At 40.8% G+C, this 19,192-nt stretch overlaps 2 protein-coding genes and 1 long non-coding RNA gene across 3 annotated transcripts in view; 1 reads left to right on the forward strand and 2 right to left on the reverse strand.

The window, feature by feature from the left end:
• LOC146758528 (kinesin-like protein KIF20B) overlaps positions 1–901 on the reverse strand; it is a 62,763-nt gene extending 61,862 nt beyond the window's left edge. Inside the window, exon 1 of the mRNA XM_085514519.1 lies at positions 797–901. Within this exon, the coding sequence (XP_085370645.1) occupies positions 797–901 (105 nt within the window). The remainder of the gene's footprint in view (positions 1–796) is intronic.
• Positions 1–19,192, reverse strand: part of LOC146758527 (cytosolic carboxypeptidase 4-like) — a 132,002-nt gene that overhangs the window by 82,438 nt on the left and 30,372 nt on the right. Inside the window, exon 4 of the mRNA XM_085514546.1 lies at positions 11,978–12,144. Coding sequence (XP_085370672.1) covers positions 11,978–12,144 — 167 coding nt within the window. The remainder of the gene's footprint in view (positions 1–11,977; positions 12,145–19,192) is intronic.
• LOC146758529 (uncharacterized) lies at positions 12,255–18,208 on the forward strand. The gene is made up of 3 exons (XR_014934010.1): positions 12,255–13,303; positions 13,474–13,565; positions 14,716–18,208. It is a non-coding gene; the product is annotated as an uncharacterized LOC146758529 (long non-coding RNA).

Raw genomic sequence — 19,192 nt, forward strand, 5'->3', positions numbered from 1 at the left:
CGTTCCTACCCCCATAGCTCTCATGCAGCCTTCAGGGAAGCATTAAAAAAAGAAAAAGAAAAGTAAAGAGAAGCAAAACCCAAAGAGCTTCCTTCTCCCATGAATTAAACAAAATGTTCTGAGGCTGTATAACATCCATAGGAGAAGAAACGCTGCCGGTGATCAGCATCGCAAACCTTCCTTCTGATGGCACAACGTGTCAAGGACATTTTTAATGAGGGATCAAGGACACTGCTTCTTGAGAGTCATCTTGTTTAAGCTGTGCTAACTGTGGCTTTCTTAGCATGCAAACCCAGCACCTCACAAGAGAGGCAGGAAAGCACCACAAGGCAAAGAAGTATCCTGCTTGCAAGGCTGTTCCTGTCATACCTGCAGGGGAAATAATCTCAGATGTTGCAGAGAGCATCTTTCTATTGATCCTTCCCCAACAGCCGTTAACTTAGAGCCACTCAGTAAGGAGATGGAAATGCCAGAAATGAGGAAAAATACACCAAAATAAGCAGAGACCTGTAGTGAGCCTATCCATTATCCACTTTCTGATAAACCCCAGTCCATATGACAGAAACTACACTTCTGAGAAGCCTAAGGAATCAGTGGATGCTGCATTACAGAAGAGTCTTTCAGATATCTGACACTGCTGGGAATAAACTCCTGATGGACCACGACCAAAAGAAGGACATGAGCTAGCAAAGAGAACAAAGATCAGAAGTTATGCAGGGATGCTGAGTACACTGCTCCCAGTTTCTCTCTATCTCCAGGTGCTGGGTCATGCATGACTAGATTTCCCAAGCAGTACCTGGTGTATGGCCAGCAGCAGCAGTATTAGAGGCTTAGCTTTCAGGCCTTGCTCTCCAGGGACTTCCTCCACTTGGAGCAGAGGCTTTGATCCTGAGTAGTACATTTGCACAAAAAGAACCTGGGTATGATTTTAAAGAGAGAGAGAGAGAAAAGTGAACACAAGCTTTGCTTCTGCATCTTATGTCTCCAATCTGCTCCTTGAAAATGGCAAAGACATCTCAGACATATTGTCAAAGGACCCAACTAATTTTTCAGCCTAATCCATTCTTTGTATCTCCATGAAAAAATAATATATATATATATGTATATACAGAAAATTCTTGAAATTAAGGCAGTTTTTCACTTCCATGAAAGCAGGGAGGGATCTTAGGTCCCAGCTTCTTATGGGGACCCTCTATCTTATTCACTGCTCCTGTGCTGCCCACAAGCTGCCAGCATGACATCCTCATCCACTCAACTCTCTCTTTTCCATTTCATCCTTTCTGGACTAATTAGGTGAGAACCGTCTTCAAGTCAGACATAATGCTGAAATCTAAAAGATCTAAATATAAAAAGTGACATCATTTCTTACGGGCATGCATTCCCACCTGAGAGACTCTGGTTTCCTTCACAACCCCTCTTTGTGGCCAGCAATCTTCCAAGATTATTACTTAAAGATAAAATGGTTTCTCCAACACATTCATCAAATCAGGTGATGATAAGGCTGATTAATCCAGGAACCTCCATCCTTCCTGAAAACAATAAACTGCAAGGCCTACAGACAACAGGATGGAAAATATTACAAAACTTATTTTAAGAAATGCTCTGCTTTCTCTATCGAAGCCATCCTGAATTCCTGTCTTCCTACATGTTAAAGGATAACACATAGAATCACAGAACAACCCAATTTGGAAGGGACCCATAGAGATTACTGAGTCCATACTGGACCACCCAAAAATCAGATTGTATGTCTGAGTAGATAAATAAGGACGGTTCCAGAGAAGGTGATTAAAGTCATTAGAGCAATAGGAAGGCTAAAAAATATGAGTGTCTTTCGTGACCAGATGCACAAGAGAGACAATCATTGTTTACAAAATAACTGGCAATTTGGGCACTCCCAATTATTCTCTCTTACAGCAGAGGACAAAAATGCATTTGCAAAGGTGAAAGCGCAGCTGAAGAGAGGAAACATTTTCTGAGCAACACACAGCTGATCTATGAAACTCAACTGATAGACTCAAAAAGCATTAACCACTCGTACAGAAAATAAGAACATTGGAACATTTCATTAGAAAGGATTATTGTTATTATAATTACTTGGAAAGGCTATAATTTCTCACATTTCCAAGTATAAATAAATAACTGTCTGAAGATAGAAAGGCATTCCCCCATATGGTGGGAATAGTTTGTAATTGTCCACGATGGCAATTTCTTGCATCTCTCTGAAATCTCTAATGCTGGGCACTGTCAGGAAGGACTCCTGACTGGCTGAACATCGTACAATGGATCCTGTCTCATGATTCACATCTTCACAGATGAAAATACAGGTTGTGTGTTACAATGAAAAATAAGTATTAATGCGATGGAAAGCCTGACAAGACAAATCCAGGTAGCAATACCCAAATTCTTGGCTGCCCCCTGCAGTTCAAAGGAGATCAAACACTGTTTTGTTGTTTGATACTGGGAGTTTGCTTGCTATTTGAATACCTTGGACTTTTATCTTTTAATGAGATGCTGATGCTTTATGGAAGATACTGTAGAATGGCATCTTCAGAAACAATTCTGAAGTACACAGTGTAATGTAAAAACTTGTTGAGCAGCCCAGACAGAACAAACAGATTACACAGGAATAGACAGAATAGACAGGAATAGATGCTTTCTATTCCTCCCTTTATTCCTTATTTCTAATGATACTGCCCTGATAGCTCTTCTTGAATTTAGTTTCTTCCATTGCTTACTCTCCCTCCAAGCTCCAATTCCTCTAACTCTTTTTTGAAAGAGGGATTTAAGGTAGTAACTAATTGTTAATGCTTAATAGGAAGCCATTATAGTTTAACAGGTAATAAGATACCATAAATAACACTGCTGGTAATGCACTTTTAAATGGTTAAGGATGTACTTGAAAGCGTAACCACACAAAGCCTGCTTCTGTTACTTTAAAAATGAAACTCATCCTTCCAGAAATTAGCTTCACATCCATCCGAAAAACACAAGTTTTACCAAGAAGAAATGGATGCAGGATTGAGAGACATATTCAGCAAGGGACTCCGACTGCATCAGGGGAGAAACATGGAAAGAACACGCTCTAATAGCTGGAAACAGCTGTTTTTTCTTCTATCCTCTTACAGTGTACAGACCCTGCTTCTCCTTCCTGCTCTGGTGGTGGCCAGTGCTTGGCATGTTGTCTTTGCTCAGCCTGAACTACTGTTATCTACAGACTGGCCGTGGCCAAAATGGCACAGGTCTTCATCTTGTGAGTGAACTCCCCCAGTATTCATGGGAATTGGATTTGAGATTTTAGGCTTTATTTTTGTGTGTGTGTGTTCTTCAGATGTTAAGTATTCACAGAACCATACTCAGGTTGAAAGGGACCTCAAGGATCATCAAGTTCCAACCCTCTGTGAAGATCCGTATGAAGTATTAACATCACATGATCTTATCATCACATCTTTGCAGGCCCAGCTCCAGCCAAATTCTCACAAATTCTTCCTGCTAATATCTCATTTAGCTTATACATCTTAATAAACCCCCACTGTTTCTGAGACGATATAATGAATCGCCACAGGCTACAGCAGCTGGCTTACATGTTTATGCCTCTATGCATATATGTCCATGTACATGTGTGTGCTGGGTCTAAAAACACCAACCTGCACGTATTTACCTCAGTCTCACACAATACTCCTGCCATGTCTGTCTCTCTAATATCTCATATGGCAGCAAGCAGCAGGGGCTGCGCATGAGTCACAGCCACAATACACTGCACAGCCAGAGCCTCTGACAGAATATACAATAGAGCTGAGATGTCAGTGGAGGTGGCTTTGGAGTACTTTAAAAATGCTGTTCAAGTGCCAACTTTCACCTCCAAATACGACACTTTGTTCGCCCACCCACTTTCGTTCCAAGTTAAATGTTCCTTTTATTGCAACTCGACAGCTTTAATTATGAATTTATCTGTCTTTTTCTATCCCTATAACTGTTCAGTCTCTCATTTGTCTTGCTAAGATTTTTGATATGCTCCTAGATAGCAGCTGTATACTGTCACCACAGTACAAGTGGCCTGGTCAGACTCTCATTTGCAGGCTGGGCATCAGACCAAAACCTGCAATAAGCTGTTTGCCTCGAAAGCACAAATCTCATGTGTTCCCTCTGCAGAGAAAGAACAGAGAGATGGGGACACAGTGTGCTGATGAGCATCACTGTATCAGAACCACAATGCTTTCCTTTGCTCTTATTGCCTGAGAAACTTAAATACATATAAAATTCTGACCTGAGGAAAACGTGGATCCCACTGATGGTTTCACTGAGGATGCAGCTCCTTCTATCATATTTTGCCCACGACAGAAGACATCCATTTTAAACACTAATGTTTTAAACAGTAGCAGCACACGTAACCCTGCCGCCATCAATGCTGTGCAGGACTGATGTGTGGTAAAGCCTTCACCACCTAGCTCTGCAATAATGTTATATGGAGTGTCCTAACACTGCCTCTTAAACACCTGATCCATGGTCAACCCAAAATTGTCGCATCTGGCTGCATTCAAAATGACTGTAAGTCTAAACATATCAATCCTCTCATTATCCTTTGTGACTTCTAGGAAAGACTCTATCCCGTTCCAGTGTCAGCACTATCCTGGTCTATAAAGATCACCTCAGACGGAAGTGCATATCCCTCATAATCCAGTCTTTTGGGAGATATTTCATAACTTCATAAATTAATGTTGATTGCTTTAGAAGTAAATTTTTATCCCAGCATGTGAAGGGACCCAATGACTTCCACATTTCAAGTACGATTTTAAGGGAAAAGGACTGTACCACAGAAATACAGATGCTCCTAATCAATACGAAAATGTCTAATACCAGGCAGTAGCAATGTGCCTCACAGAAAGGGCAATGCAGAGCCCATTTGTTCTGCTGGATATATACAAGTTCATTATCGGTACTCCAGTCAGATCTGTACGTGTACAGTAATTTGAATAACCTTCGATATGATAGCATGCAGTCCTTCTGTGATTCCTTTTTCTGCCATTTGCTCTTTTCATCTCATCCCTTCCTACTGCTGTTTAAATTGCTATTATTAGCTATTAAATGATAAATGAATTACCTCTGAAGTAAGCATGAATAATTGTTCCCAGCCTGAGATAGGCTTGGACTGGTATTTGGTAACAGTCAACAAGATCTGTGTGGCTCCCAAGGTTATTTCATAATAATAATAAAAATCAATAGGAAGAAAACAGGGACAGCTCCAGAAAGTGTTAATGAAAAGTTGCTGAATTACAGTGGCTCACCTGTGCACAGCTACATAAAAGCCTTCTGAATACCAAATACATTAATTATAGACTGCATTGCTCGGCTGAACCTCCACAGAATTCATTGGGCTTGTATTCTCACACTAACAAAGGAGAGACGCTGAAGAGTGCTGGATGAGAAGGATGAAGGGAGGGAGGGATGGAAGAAAGTTCATGTTCTTATTTACAAAACACAATTATCAATATATATGTACTGAGAGTAAAATCTGAATCCAGTAATAGATCTAAATCCAAAGTTGGAGGTGTTTCCTCTCATGAGCAGGCACATCAAGGTTTTACGTCAGACCCTGGACAGAAAGAAGATACTCCCCTTTTGCAGCATCTGTATGAAAGAGCACTGTAGAGTATATATGTATTTAAGCAATACCTCCTGGTAGTCATAAACTGATTCTGACTCCTTACAGTAATGTGAGTCTACCCCAGAACTCTGCAGCTGCTCTCATAGCTGACACACTCCTTTACTGTTAAAAGTTAGGCGGTGCCCTTGAAGAGTTATATGAAATACATTAGCAGCTCCTTTTGCTCCATGTTCTACACCACTAACATGACACAGTATGGCAAACACGAAACTTGGATTTACCTAATAAGCTATCACCATCACCATGCCCTTTTTGCTCAGGCATCCAAACACAGGAATATCACATTCATAGATGTTCACAAAGCAGTAGAAACTTCAAATTCCTCTAACAGCTACATAACCTGTGACCAAGCTAAAAAATGGAATCAATAAATAACCTCTCCTTCTGAAAGCTGCCCCAAGATATTTAATGTCTACAGATGATCAAGGTTAAAAATGTTCCAAATCTTTACTTAAAGAAAAATGAACGTTCAATCAAACAGAAATCTGAATCAAAACTACCAGATGATTCCTGCTGATGTTTTCCAGGGAATTAGATTCACAAAATGATGAAAGAGCCCTTTCATCTCCATGCATGTGTCAGAGGACTCCCCAGAGTCCAACCGTACAGACTGCCCCAGTGGATCAGGTACTCAGCCTGTTGGAACCATGAGGAGATGGGGCATTTGGGAGGGTGAAGCACTGTCTTGCACTCAAACACTTCAGCCAAAATTAGTTCCAGTTCATATAATTTAAACGAACAAACAAAAAACTGTAACAACAAATGAAACCCACATTCACCTGTAAGCAGAGGAAGACACAAACCAGGAAGCAAGGGAGCCATTTGCCATCACTGCACAGAACTATCATGTCGTAATTCTGCTGTTTAAATATGTGTTAAAGATGCATGAATTGAAACCAACACGCCTCGTTCCTTCTTTGTTCTTTTGCTCTTTGAACTTCCCACCTTTGGGTCTGCTTCACTCTATTTTGATCTGAATGGCATTTTGGCCACATAGCTTAAAAGATGAGCAGAATTGCTTGCACAGCCATAATCAGGCGAGGATGCATTACAGAGAAGAGATGGGAAATCCAACAGTTCAATACTATCTAGGATTGTGATGGTGCATCAATGAAGTATAGGAGAAGAGCAAGCACAGTTCCAAATGATCTACAAATCCTTCTTGTATATTATTGGATTTGCCATCCACTCACTGACCATTTTAACTGCTCACTGTATGGAAGATGAATAGATTGCACCTGGACAAAGGGCCATGGTAGTGATTAAACATTCTGCTTCTGATTAATATCACAGTAAGGTATATTTACCATCTGGGGAGGAGAGAAATTTATCTCTGTTCAAGAAACATAAGAAATGATAAAGAAACACAAGAGATGAATAATATCTGAGTCAGCAGAAAACACTTAATGACTTTGCAAGGGTCTGCCTCAGTATGTAAGAAACACCTCCCAAACAAAGGGCTACAACTGCTGCAGTGTTTGCAAAACACTCAAAGGCACAAATGCAAAAAGAGAATGAACAGAAGTGCCATCCGTTCAAAACATGAGGAAAAAGGGGAAAACACCCTTAACAAGGTAATGCTTTCTGAAACCTGCTCTTAGTGAGCAGTCACTTCTCATCCTCTTTGTGGTCATGAAAAATGTGAAGTTACCTGGGCAGCACTGACTTAAAACCCAATTGTTTCATAGCAAATGAGGCATGAAACTTATTATCAAAAAACATGATGTCTGAAGTACATGCTGTCATTTTGTTTTCCCAGAAGACAGCTTCCGAATGCCTGAACTGACTGCAAGACATGGCTGGAAATACAAGAATTAGTGGCTCTTCTTGAGCAAAAGCAGAGTTGTGAGGCCAACATCTACAGCACTGTATCTTTGTGAGATAAGAGAGTAAAATGCCTCTACAATCAACTGATACATTACCTTGTTTTTCAGAAGATGGCTGCAAAATGCAGTTAACCCTCCACATATTTGACATTTGACTTGGCAGAATGGTCCTTAAAACTGGCCTGCTGGTAGAGGAATAGCCTTTTGATGCAGAAAAACACCTATAAAAAGTTTCTGAAAAGAAAAACCCACAAACTACTAAGTTCTTTAGTAGGTCTTGTGCAATATGAGGGTGACGGCACCTAAACAAGTGTGAGAGTTAAGGAGAAATGCCCCAGGGGCACAGGATGCTAACTAAAAGCTGGCTGATACCTTGAACAATTTAACCACTAGACAGGCAGTTATGAGAATTGTATTAGGATGATCAAGAGTTTGTTCCATCCCCAGATGCATCTATGCTTCTGAAGTTTGCAGGATGTTCTCTGGATGATATTCTTTTTGGAAACATTTAAAGAATCACTTGTTTTTGTCTTCAACTAATAATCATGGGAAGCAATATATTAGGTACCAACAACCTTTGGAGTACTGGTTCCAGGACTCTGCTAGCACATCATTTACATACCATTTAAACAGAGCTAAAACAAAAGTCCCCTTACTAGACTTTCCCCAGTTTTAGAAAGGTACAGCATTGAGTAGAGCATTGAGTAGGAAGTAAATAGGAGGTTTTTGTGGAGAGAGAATATCTGAGTAAGGAACTTGCAGTGTACTGTAGAGATTTCAGAGTTAAACTATTTCCACACAGTCAAGCACTTTCAGGTAATCCAGAATCCTATGATCTCACTGCATCTCATGGCAATAATCTCAGTAGTTACCTGTTGGTCTTTAAGACAGCTGCCCTTAGAGAACCAGAGATGAAGAGTTGTTATGTGAATTTCATGTTCTCCAAGGATTTCCAGGTTCTGGGGGAAATACTCTACTGTTCTATTAGTAATGTAGCCCCAGAGACAAAAATTCAACTCCCTTTTTGCTTATTTTCAGATATAGCTACTTTGTTACCCTGCCTCTGCTGGGAACTTACTACACAGTTAATGCTCCTGAATGACTTCATATACTGTATGTGCTAGACTGAGGTCAAGAAGGAATTCTTGCCTGTGTTCCAAAATACATTTTGTTAGGACCACTAAAGGTTTAGCACACCTTTCTTCGGCTCACTGGAGACTGTACACTGAACACTATGAAATCAGGTGGGAGAAATCCCCCATTCACACAAGATGCCTCCATTAGACCAGTCATTTCCCCAGTAGCTATTACCTTGCTTCGATCTACCGCTCACTGACTCTGACAGAGCAAATAGTTTATTCTAGAGAAGTAGCCAGTGTCCAGCCTGCTCCTTCATCCTCCTCACAGCAGTAGCGGAAAAGTAAGGCTGCAAAATGCCCTGAGCAGAGAGAGCTCTAAGAGGAAAATTAAAAGACACATCCAGTTATAAACGTTGACAGGTGAAAATGTTCGCTGTTGGAGGGAGATGCTGAGATGCCAAGTCAATGCCACGCACACCAGACACCATGACAAAAAAAAAGACACAAACGCAGAACATGAACCGTAGGAGTTTCGTAACATAAAAGACCTCTGGCTTGTGATCTATGTACCTTTGCCATGAGACATATCACCTGGAAGTCAGATCTGTCCAGTACTGGATTAACTTCTCTTTCCATGGCTTGACCTGTCACCCGGAGTACTATAGAGACGGGCACTCAGAAATGCACATTTAGAAAATTAGATAGATGTATTGAACATAAGCACTGTGCAATTAATCTCACTGATCACAGCTGGAGTGGTCAGAGCAATTTCAGCATGTTTTCTGCAAAATAGAACCTTATCAACTAAATAAAGATCGTATTTTCATCAAGGTCGAGTGACAGTCATCGTTTTCTTCTGACACTGTTAATCCTGCTCTGATAGGAAACATCCATATGTGTATCTTTCTCTAGGTGAGAAAGTCAGTCAAGACAGTCTTCTGCAACACGCTCTACCAAAAACAAACTTAAGCTGCAGTCAGACCCATTGGCTCCCACTTAAACACCCACTATTCATTACACAGTACAGAGGTCTGGAAAAGGGATTGCCTGCAAGGTGTTTAAACCACCTCTGCTCACAGTGTAAAGCACACAAGAAAGACATCCCACAGTGTAACCATTTAGGTCGCTCCTGTGTAGCACCTGCAGGCCCCGAGTTCAACTCTGCTTTGGCAAAGGTACAAAAATAATTTGGGTTATTTCCATCCTCACAAGAGGAAAGCATAGAAAGTGTTCAAGTGTTTTTTGTGGTAACTACAGAAGACAACAGCACTGGTTCTAAGCTATAAACACTTCCTGCTCCTTAAACCATGAAAGACAGCTCTAGTCTTGGCAAAAGTAGACTATAATTACCATTGATGTAGTGACACACCACCAGTAAGCAGAAAGACTCTGCTGAGCTCCCTGTGCTACCTAAATGGAGAAAGACTGGATTTCATCTTTACAGAGTAAGATTAGACCGAGTGGAACCCCACACTGCAACCTCCAGTTCTGATGGATAATCAGTTTTTTATTTCATAGTCTATGCATTATTTTATTTCAAAGTCTGAGCTGGGGGAGAGGCCTGGATACAGCTGCTCTCCTGCCCATAGCAGTGTGCTCTCTTTATTCTGCATTCTTCCTTTGGTTGCTTTAGGCCTCTTATTCCCTCTAAAATCAAATTATGCAGTTCTCTTGGTGAGACTCAAAGAAACCCAGAAGCAAAATATTAATTTTCTGAATCAGAATCAATAAGCTGCACAATCCTTTTCAATGAATTATTTATCATAAAATAGAATACACTTACAAGCCAAGCCCCTTGGTCCCCACATCTCCCTTTTCCTGATCTTTTGCAAAAAGCTCCTGTAATATGGCAAATCTTTAGACAGGAGCAAACAATGTGTAATGTTTACTTGTACTACAAATGCCAACTAATTGCACCTAACCCATCAGAACTCCATAAATCTGCAATTCCACCCACTGGAGTGAAAATGAACAAGTAACCATCACACTGCCTTCAGCAGTGACATCCCATCCCCAGATGACACAGAACCTTGAAGGGACAGAGCGCTTTGCTTTTGACCACCACAAACAGATATGGAATGGCATGGGAGCTGTACAAGGTAAGGGATTTTTCTTTAATTCTTAACTTCTTTAAAAGTATTTGTCATTAGAGAGCTGCTATATTGGTAAAGGTTCATCGCCCACACAACATCAGGAAAAATGAAATGAATGCTCACTAACATGAAACCAACCAAAGAAAAAGGTAATGGAAAACCACACAAATGAGAGAAAGTGCTCATGGAGTTGGTATGACCAACTTATTTTCAGTGTCTGGGACAAGTCAGAGTTCAATATTTTCCTTCCCTGAAGTTACTTTCATGCAAAAACTCCTCCAGCTCTAATTCAGAATTGGAAAATCTGATTTATATCTCAAATTCATCCACCTGGCCAGGCTTCAGTAGCTCTCTCTAATGAGACACCAACGATTTCTCGGATGGCTGTCCCCAGTACTGAAACCATTTAGGATACATGTTAATTGCTTCATTTATGTGTTCATATGTACAAGTGAGCACAGCTATACAAAAGGAATGTCTCTATATTTTAGTTCTCTTTTTTTCATTGTTCCCCATAAACATTAAAAACCACGAACAAGCTTGTAAGAATGGTTTCAGGCATGAGGAACAGGTGGTGCGAATGTCAGTTAAGTATTCCTGCAGGGGGAAGACTGGAAGTTTGCTGTAAATTATGGGGGCATTTCTGCAACAGAAAAAATTGGCTTTTCATTGATGAAGCTGGAAGCACTCTTTGATAACAAACCCACTGGGAACTTCAAATCATATCACATCACTCAGTTATTTTTTCCTCCATTTGTCTTGGAAAAACAATATTGCAAGAGTAAGTGCTTGCATGTAGAACTAGGAATAGCATGGTTTAGAAAGAGCACATACATTTCTGCTTCATCACAGCTGAAGCATCCCATATTCTGACCTTTACCCAGGCCAAATTCCCCACATATGAGGCAACCTCACTTGCATACATCCCATTGAACACAGGAAGCTAAGAAATGAATTTTGCAATTAGGAAAAAACACCTCCCATATGGTTGTTTGGATAATGACTTCATCACACGCACCAAAAATCACAAACCTATGCTTCATATGTCTGTAGGATACAATGCTGTGAGGAAAAGAGGAATGACTGTGCGAATCCTTGCAGAATCAGGCATACTGTTTCTAAATCATACCATCAAAGTCCTTCACCTAGAGAACATCTTCCCTGTAGGAGATTGACTCCACAGAGGAGATCTGAGGTGGACAGAGTATCACCTGAAACTTCAGTTTCCTGTTGATGAATTCACTGAGACAGTGCCATCCATATGCTCAAGTAATATTTTGAGAGGAAAATGAAATTTGTAAGGAAACTGTCACTGACCTTTGTGCCCGGTCTGTTATTGTTATCTCTTCCTCCAGATCTAGGAGTAGCGCTGCCTGAGCCATCACCTTCTTGCTGCAGGGCAAGGATTTGAGGTGCAGAATGAGCAGAGCAAGGCAAAACTTGCTTCCCATCTCCTCCAGCTCTTGAGTTCCCAGCTGCAGGCCCTGGTGGAAAAAAGGAGGAAGTTTCATTGCTGAGTGTACAAAGCGCAGGTGTTGGGAGACTGTTTTTCAGAAGGACAGCTCTTAGTATTACAGTATCACCTCATTCAGGTTCCCATACAGTCAATCATGAATTCAATGATAGCATTTGTTCTACAGGATCTATTCTAAAATAGCTTCTATTTTACAGAGGCAACAGAGGCAAGTAGTGTAACTGCTCTGGTTACTTACACTGAAGTTGTCACTGTACAAATTAGACTCATACCCCAAGAGGATCTGACTAAATACACTCTTACAAATCATTAGGTCTCATCTTTTTTCTCTCTCTAGAAGCGTCATCTCCCTAAGCAGTGGGAAACAAATAGGTTTTATGACTGTAAATACTGGACAGTGGCAGAGATTAGAGAAAAAACAGTGAAGAGGGGAAGGAGGGAACATCTTTAACAAGTTATGAATTGCTTTTTAAGAAAATCAATTACAAAGTAATTGCAAAATAACAAATAACTCTGAGGAATTTCTCAGTGTATTAAAAGCCTATGTCTCTAGTAGGGACGTGCAGGCAAAGAAATGCAAAAACAGGACTGGGATTATCAACATCACCTTTCCAAGAGGACTCCTTCAAGCTGTGGATCCTCACATGGAAGAGCCCTGACTTTGAATTGTCTGTGCATGCTTTTTCACTACTTAAAAAAATAAAGACCCAACAAAAAAGTAACACATCAAGGGCCTACATAGGAGTAATCCGGTGTAATTACTGGTAGTTTCTCACAAGCAGTGAGATGGCAAGAGACCAAAAAAAACCTCCAAAACCACAAAAGAGTCACCGAAAATAACCCAAAGAAACTGCAAAATCCCTCATCTTTGGCATTTAGTGATCACATCATGTGTTACTCCTTAATGCTATCACACCAGGGGTTGAATCAATTGCTGAACAATTGCAGCCTTTGTCAGTATCAGCCCCGTGTGCTTTTGAAGCACAAACCATTTCTGCAGCCAACCTTCTGACAAGAACTCCAATCCCATTTCCAAGACTGTTTCCTTAGCAACTGCCATAAGTCCGTGCTCACAGCCCTGGCACCAGCCACAAGCACAGTGTGTGCTCCACACCAGCATGGCCTGCTCTTGACCCTTCACTCGGTGTTTGTTACTGCACATCTTACAGGTAACAGAGCCCATATATTATATATATTATATATTATATATATATAATATACCAGTAACTGATTACAGGGGGCTGAGCTCCAGTCTCCTGTTTCTTAGTAGTTAGTTTTGTTTTGCCTTCTTTAATTTGTTTATGTTTCCTATGTAAGGTTGCACTTATAATTTCTCTAGGATCTTCTGCACAGCTGAGAGAAATTGGGAGCCAACAGCATGGAGGTGGATGGAAAAAAGAGGCTTCCCAAGTGACCATCTACAGCTCCCTTGTAATGCTTTTTTTTGGTTCATGTTTGTTAGAGGCCACAAAATGTCTTACAAGGCGAATGCCTTCACTTCAACTCCAGCAAGTCCAGCATGTACAAATAAAATCTAACATTAAAGCAGCCCTATCTGATAACAAACACATTTTCCTATAGTAACCACATTGAAATTCTGCTTGTTTTCTCAAACTATATGAATAAATATGAATAGGTAATTATAATAATGAATAATGAACAAATAATGCATTATTTTGAGCTTGTACATATACTGAGTGGTTGGACAGCTAGATAAGCAGAGGACGTGCCTAGAAGAGCACACAAACAATATGAGAAAACAGAGCCTCCCTGCCAGGCGTAGACAAAGGACTCTGGAGATCTGACTTCTGCTCTCAGAAAGTCTCTTAAATATCTTTAAAGCAGTCAGCAAATCTCTAACACCATTTCTTCTCCCATCCTAATCACTGCAAGCTTTGCTAAGTAAGAGCCAGGTGCAATGAACTATAGTAATTATTAATAATGGGAAGAAAATAGATGAAGAGGCTTAGAGGAACCAATGGTCATTAATACAAAACAACGAGGGCCTAGCAGCTCTACATAGATTCCTCACTTCCATTATTTTACTTCAGAAGACATTTTAGTGTGGCAGTTACAATTGGCAGGTGGAAATGGTGACATTTCTGAGCAAAAATAAGTCACTTCCACAGCAAAGGAATTATTCTCTCAGGGGTAAAAAATACAAGGAACATCTTGGGGCTTTCCCTGGGGTGTATCTTAGGGTCCTGTTTCCAGGATCCAGGCAGCACACTAAATACCTATCAATCCAGGAGATGCGAATAGTGACAGTGCTAAAACTCAGCCTGTGGGCTTACAATTCCCCAGGGTTTTATTCAGGATATGAAGAGGCCTTAGGAAACTATGAACAGAGAAATAATAATAATAAAAGTATAATACACCTGAGAAGCCTCAGACAGTAAGTGCTCATGCTCTGAAGTTAGCTGCTTTATGATGGACCCATATTGCTTCGAGAACAGACAGCTCGGGAATAACAGCTGGAAACCTCAGCTAGAACATTACAAGTTAACACATTTAATTCACTTCAAACACAGGCAGTCTTTTATTTTCCAACTCAGACAATGCTCTCCCTCTTCTTCCTCAGCTCTCAGCAGAGGCAGGAGCTGGAGCTGCATTGGTGACTACCATTAAAGTGAAGATGCTGACAGAACTGATGCATCAAACTAACAGCATTAATGATATCTGCCAGCAGTGCCAAGAGCTGGTGCTCTGGGTAGAAACCAGCCCCTCCTGCCTTGCTTGAAATTCTTGAAATTCTACAAGAGATAAAGAAAGAGAAGTGGTGAACTTTTGATTTTGGTTAAGAAGCTCCACAGCAGTCAAGCTGGATTGTTTCTACTCACAGTGACAATATATAACCTGTTTGCCACTACCATGCAGGAGGAAGCTGTTCTACCTGCCATCAGGTCCTCTGCAATGTCCTGAACTCTCAGAGACCCTATCTTTCCCCATCACAATCCTACATGGCTCCATCCTCCTCTGGAGGCATCTGTATGAGAAGCGGAGTGCAGTGCAGTCTTCCAAGCCAGCAAAATCTAAGCAAAGTCTGAATCAGAAAACTGTACCAGAAAGCTGCAGACAAGATCATCAGTCTTAATTAGTTTAGCCTCATGGATATGCTAACAAAGGTATTCTTCTTTGATGATCAGCTCATATCTTTGCATAGTTTCTGCTCTTCATAACATGAAAGTGCCAGTCTGGATCAGCATTGGCTCAATACACACATTGCTGCGCAATACAAATATGCCCACTGGTCCCCTGGGCCCCCTCATGCATGTCTTTTGAAGACATAATGTTAAAGGATAACAGGTTTATAGTTTCCTGGCTGTTATAAAGAATAATGGAACTAGACATTATTTGCTAATCTCTTCTCATTTTTTCATACCACAGCAGACAGTATGGTAAGAGACATCACCATGCTCTAATATCTGGATGTATCTGTATATATGATTTGGTGGGAAGAAACATTCCAGAGGAACTCAACATGGCTAATCAGATGAATTAAATGAACACAACCTATTAGCTCTTGGTCTAGTTAAACCAGTACATTTGTTCTCTGCCCAAACTGTTTTTATCATAACAGGGCAGTGAGGTGTTCATCTGCATCTCCTAAATGACACTGTGTCACAGTAATAGGAAACACGGAAGGAGGGGGAAAAATAAGAAAGCTATTCCGTGATTTATCATTTGGCCAAGATAATGGCAATAAAAATTCTCCTAATGAAAGTTGATGAAATTATACCGGAAAAAGAGTTCATTCGCATTCAGCACTGATGCATCAACTATATATTCACAACTAAATGCTTCCAACGTCTCTCAATTTACCTAAAAACACATCACAGGCTAAGAGACAATGTAATGGGAAAACTTCGTTATTCATTACTCATATGCTTTAAACAACCCCACAAGCCAAAGGCAGCGATAGTTTCATAACACAGATATTGTTGAAGGTGGAAGGACTCCAGAAGTTAAATTAGAATTTTCTCTCTCCACCAGGGTAACAAGAGCTGCAGTTAAACTGGAGTTGAAAGATATTAATAAACACAAGTAGACAACAGATTTCAGAGCCATCATTTTTCTCTTGCGTTCAGAGAAAAGGGATCTTTGGCACACAGTACGGTCACTTTTGGGCACTGTTCAATCCTTGAGGCAATATTTTTCCCTGCAAACTTACTTCCAGTCAACACATACACACACACATGCAGAGTATACTCTGCATCTCAACAGCTTTACACATGCACAATGGTTATGCCCTAAGGCTGGGTATAAATAAATTGGCAGTCTGGTTTCCCACTAATTCCATCAGTGAGCTCTCCATTGGAATACTAATAGAAACTACTTCGAGGCTGCACAGGACAAACCACACAGCTGAATGAAACATTTGGTGCCTGCAGATGAAATTTTAGCCTGGGCCAGCCCCAAAAGATAGTGTCCTTTAAACCCCTGTGAAAGAAAACATGCTGATGCACAATGGGGAACCAGCTATTGAGATGAGGACAGTAGGGAACAAGCCAGTTTTTCTCATGGCCCAGAGATCCCTAAGCAGTAGGTATGACATTCTAAACAGACAAAGTTTAGGGGATAGAAATTTGGGCCAAAAGATTTCAAAGGGATTAAGCAAGCAGAAAAGGCTGAAGATGGAGAAAAAAAATTGGGTAGCTTGAATTTCTAGAAAGATGAGAGGGGTTGAGTTAAAGACAGAAGATAAAAGGACTGGAGAGATAAAAGGATGAGAAAGAGGGAGGGGTGGTTGAGGTCAGTGGATGCTGATGTGGAGGAATGATAACAAGAGGAAAACTAATGGAAACCTCAATCCCCATCTCACTGTTGGAGAGGTGTGCTTCGTTATGAATGCCCATCCTCGCTTTCCTCAGTACTTTGGCTACTAGGTGAGGAAACAAGGCCCAGCTTGCTGTCAACCCTCCCTGAAAATCTGCTGAATTTAGCTGATGCTCTGATTCAGCTGGGACTGAGCAAACTTCTTTGTTTCGTCACAAGATGGGTTATTGATTTGTCATTCAAACGGACTCTTTCCCTGGCTAAAGATGCTACAGGCTAGATTGTTCAAGGGATGGAGGAAAGCAGATCAGAGAGCAGAAAGAGGCCTGAAAGGCCTGTTTGTAAGAGAACTGAGGATTTAGCAAATGGTAAAACTGGTTGTCAAGTTCTACTTATTCAGATAGCATAGATAGCCAACCAAAGTAAGCATAAAGATGGGGATATATTCTCATCACCCTCCCCCAGAGACTGCACACTCACACAGAGCAGTAGTGGTTGGGTATGGAATGCTTCCATACTTGCTGGATGCTGGTGCACCTCTTTCGCATTGCTTCCTGAGATGGAAGGTAGTACATGGTACCAGAAGGTCCAGTTTTGCCAGATCACTTCTTGGGTATCACTGGGACCAATGCATACATTTATGTGGGGCATAACTGTGAAAAGTGGCTGAATCAGGAATAAAAGATGGACAAAAATAGAAAGCAAAACCAACGTAGATGAGCCATAAAGAAGGTCCAGAGGGCAAAGAACAAAAGTAGTGGGAATTGTCAGTATGTTTTTGTTGTTGTCATTGTTTGTTTGTCAGGAAAAACAACAACAACAACAAAACAGAAAATAAATAGAAAAAATAAGTGCTAATTCTTGAAAGAAAACAAATAGTGCTCCAGATAATTAACTCTCCTACTTGGCAGACAAGAAGAAGAAATGGGGAAACTGTTCAAGGTCATACAGTGATTCTGGGGCAGTGTAAGAAAAGAAAACTACTTTACACTGGTGACAACCAAGTGCTTTGTTCAAGAACATTTCTGTCTTTAATGCAGGTTCCAGTACTGGCAACAGGTTAACTGCTGTTACCCCATCTGACTGTGCCTTCAACATTCATCTGTAGTCTACCCACGGCTTTCTCTCACTCGTACACCTTCTGCTGTGTGAACTCTATGGAACCTGGAACAAGTCACAGCCAGGTTATAGCCTGAGGTGCCTGAAGATTAAATGTGAGGTGGAGCTCTAAGTACATCTGAGAGTCTGTGTCAAATGAATTAGCTCATAAAAGCAGTCTGGGAAAGCAAGAAGTTGAATTTTTGCAAATCCTAAATTGGCAGTTTAATCCCTGGTTCACTTTTCCTCCCTCTCTACTTCCACTTCTCTGCTTGTATGAATAACTTCAGCATACAGAAAAGTGAGCAGACTCCAGGCCCACCCAAGCATTTTCAGCTATGAGTTTAACTCATTTGGCCATATTTCACCGTGGGAGTTAAATAACTTCCTAATCCTGGCTGGTGATCACCACATGCTTGGCAACAAAAGGATTTATGATGTTTATTCTGGCTAACGTAAATACAGATGCTATTCAGAAAGCGTCTAACCTGTTTTGAACATTCTTAGTACAGTATTTGTCTCCATAATGTCATTCACTATCAGGTTCTCCTGGTTAATTATGTGTTATATAAAGAACCAATTGTATCTTTTCATGAAATGCCCTCCATATTGTTCTATGTTACACAACACCTTGTTATTTTTCTGTGTGGCTTTAAAGCAGAGCAAGTATTTATAGTTACTGGGAAATTACAAAGTAGATTTTATTTTGAAATTCACTATACTATAATCTGCAATATAGAAAGCTTTGAAGCCTTTCCCTCTTACTCTGATAAAACATATGCCATTCTGCCCATCCCAGAGGTGATGAAAATATGTATTGACCAAAATGACACAGCAACACTAGTACGCTTTTCTTCCCCATACAAAATAAGACCCCATGATGGATCATGGTATCACTTTTGCACCAACATAATGATTTAGGCACTAGAGTGCATTTAGAAAGAAGCCAGCACAGCATGACCCAGACATCACAGCATGCTCCAGCCTGATAGCTGTCTGCCCCACAGGATCTCTGGTGCTCTGTTCCCATGCTAGCACATTACAGACACAAGCAGACCGGCAAAGCTGCATGTTGGCCTGATAGCAACGTTACATGGAGTGGAATTTAATGGGGTGGCGAGTTTGCTTCCTGCTATGCTGCCACCAAATATCCACATCACTGTGAAGCCTCTCCCCAGCACAGT

Source organism: Coturnix japonica, chromosome 13 (genome assembly GCF_054131305.1).
Source record: "Coturnix japonica strain WE chromosome 13, WE-NBRP24, whole genome shotgun sequence".
Classification (NCBI taxonomy): Eukaryota; Metazoa; Chordata; class Aves; order Galliformes; family Phasianidae; genus Coturnix; species Coturnix japonica.